Consider the following 9,754-nt stretch of genomic DNA (forward strand, 5'->3'; position numbering starts at 1 on the left):
TTGGATCTATATTCATGAGAGAAATTAGTCTGTAATTTTCTTTTATTATGGTGACTTTGCCTGGTTTTGGTGTCAGGGTTATGCTGGCTTCATAGAATGAATTTGGAAGTATCTCTTCTATGTCCTGAAATAATTTGAGTAGTGCTGGTGCAAGGTCTTCTCTGAATGTTTGGTAGAATTCTCCAGTGAAGACATCCAGGCCAGGACATTTTTTGTTGGGAGTTTTTAAAATTACCTCTTCAATCTCTTCTCTTGTTATGGGTCTGTTCAGATTTTCACTTCAGTTTCTATTTGTTTAGGTAGGTAGTGTGTTTCTAGAGATTGGTCCATTTTCTCTAGGTTTTCAAATTTGTTGGAGTGCAGTTTTTCATAGTACTCTGTTATAAACTTTATTAATTCCTTTGGGTCTGTTGTAATGTACCCCATTTAATTTCTTATTTGGGTTATTTACTTCCTCTCCTGTTTTTCTTTTGTCAGTTTGGCCAATGGTTTGTCAATTTTGTTGATCCTTTCAAAGAACCAACTTTTGGTTTTCTTGATTTTTTTCTATTCTCTATTTCATTTATTTCTGCTCTGATCTTTATTATTTCCTTTGTTCTGGTGGCTGTGGGTTTCTTTTGCTGTTCTCTTTCTATTTTTTCAAGTTGTAGGGCTAATGTTTTGATTTTGTCCCTTTCTTCTTTTTTGATGTGTGTGCCTATTGCTATAAACTGACTTCTGAGCACTGCCTTTGCTATGTCCGAAAGATTTTTGTATGATGCATTTAAATTCTCATTTGATTATAGGAATTTTTTTATTCTATCTTTGATTTCTTTTATTACCCAGTGGTTTTTAAGCAAGGTGTTATTCAGTTTCTGTATATTTTATTTTTTTTCCTTGCTCTTCCTGTTATTAATTTCTACTTTTATGGCATTGTGATCAGAGAAGATGCTTTCTATTTATCTCAATGTTTTGGATTTTGTTGAGGGTTGCTTTGTGAAGAATATTCAATGTGCATGGGAAAAGAATGTATATTTTGCTGCTGTTGGGTGGAGTGTTCAATACATGTCTATGAGGTCAAGATGGTTGATTGTGGCCCTCAGATTGTCTGTATCTTTGCTGGGAAACCCTGATGGCATAGTGGTTAACTGCTACAGCTGCTAACCAAAAGGTCAGCAGTTCGAATCCACCAGGTGCTCTTTTGAAACTCTATGGGGCAGTTCTGCTCTGTCCTATAGGGTTGCTATGAGTCGGAATCGACTCAACGGCAACGGGTTTTTTGGTATCTTTGCTGAGTTTCTTTCTAGATGTTCTGTCCTTTACTGAGAGCGGTGTGTTGAAGTATCCTACTATTATTGTGGAACTGTCAATTTCTCTTTTCAATGCTTTAGAGTTTGTTTTATGTATTTTGGAGCTCAGTTGTTTAGTGCATAGATATTTATTATGGTTATGGCCTCATGGTGGATTGTCCTTTTAATCATTATACGATGTCCTTCCTTGTCTTTTATGATGGATTTTGCCTTAAAGTCTATTTTATCTGAGATTGGTATTGCCACTCCTGCTTTTTTTTTTTTTTTTTGTTGCTGTTTACATGATTTATTTTTTTCCATTCTTTGGTTTATAATATGTGTCTTTGTGTCTAAGGTGTGTCTCTTGTAGACAGCATATTGACAGATGCTGTTTTTTGTAATCCATTCTGTCACTCTCTGTCTGTTTACAGGTGCATTTACATTCAGTGTGATTATTGAAAGGTGTAAGTTTATTGCTGTCATTTTGTAGTGCTTTTTTTTTTCTTTTTCTTTTTTGTGGTGCTGACATTTTCTTTGTTCCTCTTACTCTCCTGTGCTGAGTTCCTTCTGTTTGTGAAATTTCTTTTCATTTCTCTCATTATTGTAGATCTTGTGTTTACTGAGACTTTGTGTTTTTCTTTATTTTGATGAGCAGGTTTGTTAACTTTCCTTGTGGTTACCTTGAAATTTACCCTTATCTTCCTAAGTTTGAACTAGTCTTTTACTACTTGATATTGCCTTGACTTCCTCTCCATTTGAAAGTTCTACACCTACTCCATGTATTCCCCCTTTTATTGTTCTGATGTTGTCATCATTTACAGACTGACGTCTCTAGTTCCCTGTTTTGAATCTTTTAGTTTTGTTTTATCCTTGAGAGTTCATTACCTAGGTCGGTATTTTGCTGATACTGACCTGTTTCCTAGATTCGGGTTGTTGTCTCATGTTGTTGGTTCTCTAACTAAAGGACTCCCTTTAATAAATTTTGTAAGTTTGGTTTGGTTTTTACAAATTCCCTTAATTTCTGTTTATCTGGAAATGTCCTAATTTTGCCATCCTATTTGAGAGAGAGTTTTGCAGGCTTCATAGAATGAATTTGGAAGCATCTCTTCTATGTCCTGAAATAATTTGAGTAGTGCTGGTGCAAGCTCTTCTCTGAATGTTTGGTAGAATTCTCCATTATTCTCAGTTGGCAATTTTTTCTTTCAAGGTTTTATATATATCATCCCATTGCCTTCTTGCCTGCATGGTTTCTGCCAAGTAATCAGAGCTTAGTCTTATTGTTTCCCCTTTGTATGTGACTTTTTGTTTTTCTCGAGCTGCTCTCAGGATTCTCTCTTTGTCTCTGGTTTTGGTGAGTGTGATTATGATATGTCTTGGTAATTTTTTTTAGGGTTTATCCTATATGGGGTTTGTTAAACTTATTGGATGGTCAGCTTTTCATCCTTCATGATGTTAGGAAAGCTTTCTGTCAGCAAATCTTCAATGATCCTCTCTGTGTCTTCCATTTTCTTCCCTGTTCTGGAACTCTGATCATGCGCAATTTTTTTTCAATTGTACTTTAGATGAAGATTTACAGAACAGTTTCTCATTAAACAGTACACATATTATTTTATGACAATGGTTAACAACCCCACGACATGTCAACACTGTCCCTTCTCAACCTTGGTTCCCTATTACCAGCCTTCCTGTCCCCTCCTGCCTTCTAGTCCTTGTCCCTGGACTGTTGTGCTCCATTAGTCTCATTTTGTTTTATGGGAACGTCTAACCTTTGGCTGAATGGTGAACTTCAGGAGTGACTTCATTACTGAGCTAAAAGGGTGTCCGGGGGCCATACTCTCGGGGTTTCTCCAGTCTCTGTCAGGCTAGTAAGTCTGGGCTTTTTTTGTGAGTTAGAATTTTGTCTACATTTTTCTCCAGCTCTGTCCAGGACCCTCTGTTGTGATCCCAGTCAGATCAGTCAGTGGTGGAAGCTGGGCACCATCTAGTCATACTGGACTCAGTCTGGTGGAGGCCGTGGTAGTTGTGGTCCATTAGTCCTTTGGACTAATTTTTTCCTTGTATCTTGTTTTCTTCATTCTCTCTTGTGCTGGAGCTATCTTGTCCTGTTTTTTAAGTATGTTTTGATATTGTCTGTTGTCTCTAAGACATTCAGGTATTATTTTCTTTATTTATTGATTGTAGGTTTGTTTGTTTCATCCTGCTTTTTTGTTTTGTTTGGTTATGTCTGGTTGGGTGGGCCGGGCATGCTTTGTTGTTGCTCCTCTGTGGGCACAATGGTTCTCACCATTTTGTCTGGGTGTGCAGCCAGTCGCTCAGCTATGGTACAGCAGGACAGGTCCTACAGAGTGGAAAGGGGTGGACATTGGTCTGCAGCGTGAACTAGGCCAGGAGCTGGAGGAAGACCGTGGCAGACAGCATGGGGGTGATCCTGAGCCAACGGGGAAGGGCCTGGGGTTCAGGCTGGGTCCCCTCTGGGCAGCTGCGGGCAGCAGGAAGGGTTCAGAGCTGGTGGGGAGGGGCTTGAGGTCCCCGCCGGGTCCCCTGAGGCCTGTGGTGGGTAGTGGGAGGGGTTCAGAGCTGGCGAGGAGGGGCCTGGGGCCTGGGTTGGGTGCCCTCAGGGCCTTGGCGGGTGGTGTGAGGGGTCTGGAGCCAGCAGGGAGGGGCCTAGGGTCCAGGCTGGTTCCCCTTGGAGCTGCAGCTGGCAGGGCAGAGGGGAGAAGTAGAAGTGGGGGTGAAGGCAGGGGCAGAGGGGGCTAGATGGAGGAGGGCAATTGGATGAGTTGGTACTGTGTTTCCTGGCAGTGGATGGGGTGGTTATAGCCACTGTTCACCAGACAGGAGGGGAGATTAGTTCACCACAGTGTGCTCTTGTGGTTACTGGGTGAGAGTCTGGACTTCTCCTTGAGTTGCAGCCAGCAAACATGGTCTTACTTAGTCCTGTATGTGTCCACACCATACCTCTATCTCTTATTGGGAATTCTATGGAGATGCCTTTCCGTGTGTGGACTTGTTGGCTTTATTCCAAGATGGTCAAGCCAAGTCATATTGTTTGGCCAGGAACCTCCACTCCGTGTTTCTATTCCTTCCCTATTTTCTATCAGTTTCTTCTTCTCCTCAGGGACTTCCAATCTAACACTTTATCCCTTCATTTAAGGTTCAGGGTTCCAGGACTGACATCTGTATCTATTTTACTTGGTTTTTCAGGTCTTTGTTGCAGTGGAATGGCTTAGTGCGACTGACTAGTCTGCCATTGGCTCCACTCCCTCCCCCCAGGCTGTAATCTTTACAGGAGCAGATCATTAGGTCTTTCTCCCATGGAGTTGCTGGGTAGGTTCGAACTGGCAACTTTTCAGTTAGCAGCTGAGCACTTAACCATTGTACCACCAGGGCTCCTCATTTGCTCTCATAAAAAACAAAAAAGCTTGTTGCCGTTGAGTCGATTCCAACTCATAGCAACCCTATATGATAGAGTAGAACTGCCCCATAGGGATTCCAAGGAGCAGCTGGTGGATTCGAACTGCCAGCCTTTTGGTTAGTAGCTGTAGCTCTTAACCACCGCGTTACCAGGGCTTCTTCATTTGTTCTCATAGTATTATTCATTGCTTTGGAATCATTCTTCCCAAAAATCAACTTGATATCAGAATATTGCTATGATGTCTCTCAAACGATGGATATAGAAGCTGCTTAGCAATGATTACTGATACAAATCACAGGAGTTGTTTTTAAGTTCTGTACCATCAGTTCTATGTAACTAATACTCTAGAATTATATAACAAATATGTTTTATTTTATTTAGGAAAGCATTGTCAGAGATTTTAAAAGGTAAAAAAAATCTATTATTATTGAGCTATATACTTAAGATTTGTGAATTTTATGATATGTTGTTATGTAAAGTATGGCTTAATAAATAAAAAACTGCAAATTAAAAAGAAAATAAAAAGTTCTATGAGAATATGTGTTATTAATAAAATATCGTCCTTGGGGGAAAAAAACCAAAGCATATTACCTTTTTATTAGACAAACCAAGAGAACTACAAAATCAAAGGCTCTGGTGGCCCTGGATTGTCTATCAGCCCAGAACTAAAACAATTTCCGAGGCCAGTTCTTCAGACAGGGATTGGACTGGACTGTGGGACATAAAGTGATACTCGTGAGGAGTGTGCCTCTTAGCTCAAGCAGATACAAGAGACTAAACGGGCAGCTTCTGTCTGGAGGTGAGATGGGAAGGCAGAGGGGGTTAGGAGCTGGTTGAATGGACATGGGGAATCAGGGGTGGAAAGGGGGAGTGTGCTGTCACAGTATGGGGAGAGCAATTAGAGTCACATAACAATGTATGTATAAATTTTTGTATGAGAAAAAATAAAAAAATAAAAGGCTCTGGTAGCATCCATCAAATTGTTTATCCTGTACTGTGTGCTGGGCATCTTACTAGATGCTAAAAGGATATTGCCCTTTCCTTCAAAGACTGTTCACCTCCCAGCATTCCCTTCTTTTCTGATCTGACTGCTACTACAGTCCAGGTTCTTATGGCTCCTGGCCTGGTTTAGGTACTTTTCGCTTATAGCCACTCACTTGTAGGATCTTCCTTTCCAGAACTGTGTCTAAGTTAATCTGCCAAGCACAATTCCAATTGGGCTACATCCCCATTCAGAAGTATTTGATGTATGCCCACTGTCAGCTGAATTGATACGCAAAGCCAGATATGGTATGAATGTCTCTTCATTCCCCGTTACTCCCTTATAACGCTAGATGCTCCAGACAAACTGGACCTCTTCCCTATATTTTCTTATTCATGCAAATGTCATAGCCAAAAACTCTACCTATCACAGTTTCCACCTACATCTCTGCCTGTGAAACTTCAAGGTTTACCTTATCTGAATCCACATACTTCTTTGTGAAGCTTTCTATTAATTAAATCATCTTAATTTACATGGCTGAATTATTTGTCTACTTCTTTTATCCTCTTTAATAAGATATTAGCCCCTTGAGGGTGGAGATTTTGAAACTATGTATTTGCCATCTGTGTAAACTCTGAGGTACCTTGCATAGTGTCTTACACGTTATAGAGGCTTAGTAAATATTTATTTGAAGGCATTCATAATACCCCATGAGAGTCATAAGAAAAAGTATGCAGAAAGGAAATAGTAAACAATATTTCACTACTTAGGACTACATATGATTAAGTCCTAAATTGTGTAAAACATATTAGAAGTGTGAGAGGAGTTTGGAAAATAGAAAGATTAGTTTATTAATTCATTTTGCAAACAGATAGGTGTCAGTTTACTCTGTTGTAATCTATGGGATTAGAGTTTGGAGCCAAAGGATGAGCAAGATACAGCTGATGACTAGTGAGAAAGACAGACACATGCATGGGCAATGGTAATAGTACAGAATGCGGCTCTAACAAAGGGGTGAGCCCGATGGAACTGCGGACTGCGGTACCTAATTTTGCCTGAAGGTTGGGGCGAGGACAGGGAAGGCTCCATAAAGGAGGATAATTTCACCAGCTGGACAAGGAAGAGGGGTCCTGGTGGCACAGTGATTAAGCGCTCGGCTGATAATTGAAAGGTTGGCAGTTCAAATCCACCAGCCGCTCCACGGGAGAAAGATGTGGTAGTTTACTTTCGTAAAGATATGTGGCCTTGGAAACCCTATGCGGGAAGTTCTACTTTGTCCTACAGGGTTGCTATGAGTCAGAATCGACTTGACAGCAACGAATTTGGTTTGGTTTGGACAAGGAAGAGAAGGGCATTCCAGATAAAGGTAACTATAAATGCCAGGTGGCAGAATTTGGAGAGAAGAGAGGGATGATAAGAAATTTTAAAAGGCTCAAGTTAGAGGACCTAAAGCTGGAAAGGCAGTTCAGAAGAGAGGTTTATATTGGAGTGCTACCCAGATGGCATGGTGGATGCAAGATTAGAGAGGGGAGTAAGTCTGAAGGATACAGGTAAGAATAAAGGGAAGAGGGAGGGAGGGGCTGGGTAAGAAAATTCAAACCTGATGGCCTCAGTTTCATCAGTGAAGTATGAGTCAGGGAATGAGAGAAGAGATAGATGAAGGACATGGTAGTTGGGGGAAACTTTCTGGAGGAGCTGGCATTTGAGCAGGGAACTGGGCAATTTCTACAGGTCAAGTTACAAGGGAATGATCTAGAAGGCATGTGTGTGAAATGATGGGAAGAAATGACTAGGTAGATCAGAGAACTCATATGGGAAGTAGTAGGAAATAATTAATGGCATGGATGGGATCAGATTATGGAGGGCATTGAAATCAAGGCAGAGCAGTCCTTCAGTTGCATGTATGAAAATGGTCTTCAAGAAGGGCAGTTTGGCAGTAATGAGCTGCCTGGTTTGGATTAAATATAGATTAGGTCGGGTCAGTGAAATCAGTCTAATGTTGCTACAGAAATCAAGATGTATAATAAGGGCAATTGGAGTGGAGGTGGACAGCGCATTGGGCAAGTTTGGGGAGCTTGCCTTGGTGGGCTCCCTTCTCAAAGGGTCTACACCTTGCCTCTACTACGTGGACATTGGCTCCTTTGACCCAGGCTCAGCCCTGGCCATGTATGATTGGATAGGAATAGACACCAGACCTAAGGAAAACAGACCAGATTATCTTTGAAATTTCAACCAAGAAACACAAGGGTGGTTTTCAAGATGGCAGCTGGATTTAAAATAAGAAGGTCATCATGGAGAAAGGTTAAGTGGGTTTAGGGGCTGGAAAGGGTATAATTAGCTCAGTTTCGTCAGTGAAGTATGAGTCAGGTAATGAGAGAAGGGGTAGATGAGGGACATGGCAGATGGGGAAAACTTTCTGCAGGAGGTGGCATTTGAGCTGGTAACTGGGGGAAAGGAAAGGATATAGCATAATAGCTAAGAACTTGGATTCCTTGGAAGTTGTATTGCCTGGATTCAGGTACACCAACTCCACTGTTTACTAGTTATGTGAATTTGGGCATGTTTCCTAACCTCTCAATGCCTCCACTTTCTCAAATGTATCATGGAAATAAAAACAGTATTTCCTTAATAATGTTGTTTTGAGGATTACAAGAATATGCATATAAAGGGACAGCAGAACACTTAAAACTCAGTAATACTCAATAAACATTAGCTAGCTATAAGGCATTCTACAGGACTTAGTAACTAACTAGACACAGAGAAAAATGGGGTCCAGAACTTTCATCTTTAAATGTATACAAAACAGCATGCATGGCTACACTTCTGGAAATATGAAGCAGAACAGTTTCTTACCCAAAGGTGGTGGTTCTTCTGTCTTATTAAGCACAGTCACCTTCAAAGTATCTCCATTAATCATTAAAAGATGACCCTCTTCACAACCAACATACAGGTCACTTGTTGGAGTCCAGCAATGCATAGTTGGGTGAAGCAAAGGACACAGATCATCTTTTGGCTTAAATAAAAGATTAAAACCTTTGTGTTAAGACAGTGATCATGGCTTAAGAGTAATAGAAATATCCAACAAAACAATTTTTAAAAAGAAATAAATGGACATATATAAATTCATTGGTCCTGCCATTTGCCAAGAGCTAAGTGAACTTCTACTACCTCACTCCATTTCTTTTTCTCCATTTTAATTCATTAAGAAAAAATAAGGTGTTCTTGCCAGCACATTCAGAGTTCTTCTACGGACACAGATTCTCATCCAAGTATTGAGTAATGATTTCCATACTATTTCTTGGTGGACTTTTTCAGTACCTTAATCTAAACAAGTTATTGTCTAGCTAAAATCACCCTTTCTGAGGAGCACTTTTACCAATCTTCTCCTCACCCACCCTCAGCTCTGCAGGAGGCTGGAATGTGATTTCCTTGAGCTGCTAGGGAGAGGTCAGCCTGGATACTCTGTTTAGTTAGCTTTTTCAGGGACTGAGAAGAGCACCCCTTAACTGATTCTGGTGGCCTCTCTAATTCAGTTCAAGAAGCATCCTATAATATGACTTTGCTTCCATGGAAAACTTGAACAGAAATGCATAAAATCTATGAAGAAAACCTGGGGACTGAAAATATGGGCCAAGGGTCTAAGGCAAATTTTTTCTGTAAAGGACCAGAGAGTAAAGTATTTTAGGATTTATGGGTCACTTAGGTCTTTTTCTAACAATTCTTTTAAAATGTAAAAACCATTCTTAGCTTGGGGCCATATAAAAATAGGCCATTATATGGCACATATAATTTTGAAACAATATAAAAAAAAATGTGCAGGTATATATATATGTATGCAAGCATACATGTGTAGAAACCTGCTGCCGTTGAGTTGATTCCAACTCATAAGGACTCTATATGTGTATATATAGGTGTATGCATATGCATCTATGTGACTGTATGCAAATATATTAATAAATGTAATAAAGCATGTAGAGCGCACAGTTACAGATACTTCTATTTGTTTGAGTTCTGTAGTTAATGTTTTGATTTTGTCCCTTTCTTCTTTTTTGATATGTGCATCTATTGCCATAAATTGTCCTCTGAGGA

The 9,754-nt window shown here is 40.3% G+C and overlaps 1 protein-coding gene across 1 annotated transcript in view; it reads right to left on the minus strand.

Moving 5' to 3' along the window:
- Positions 1-9,754, minus strand: part of CFAP43 (cilia and flagella associated protein 43) — a 123,181-nt gene that overhangs the window by 87,618 nt on the left and 25,809 nt on the right. The window contains exon 6 of the mRNA XM_004370115.2: positions 8,519-8,678. Within this exon, the coding sequence (XP_004370172.1) occupies positions 8,519-8,678 (160 nt within the window). The remainder of the gene's footprint in view (positions 1-8,518; positions 8,679-9,754) is intronic.

Source organism: Trichechus manatus, unplaced genomic scaffold (genome assembly GCF_000243295.1).
Source record: "Trichechus manatus latirostris isolate Lorelei unplaced genomic scaffold, TriManLat1.0 scaffold00007, whole genome shotgun sequence".
In the NCBI taxonomy this organism is placed as follows: Eukaryota; Metazoa; Chordata; class Mammalia; order Sirenia; family Trichechidae; genus Trichechus; species Trichechus manatus.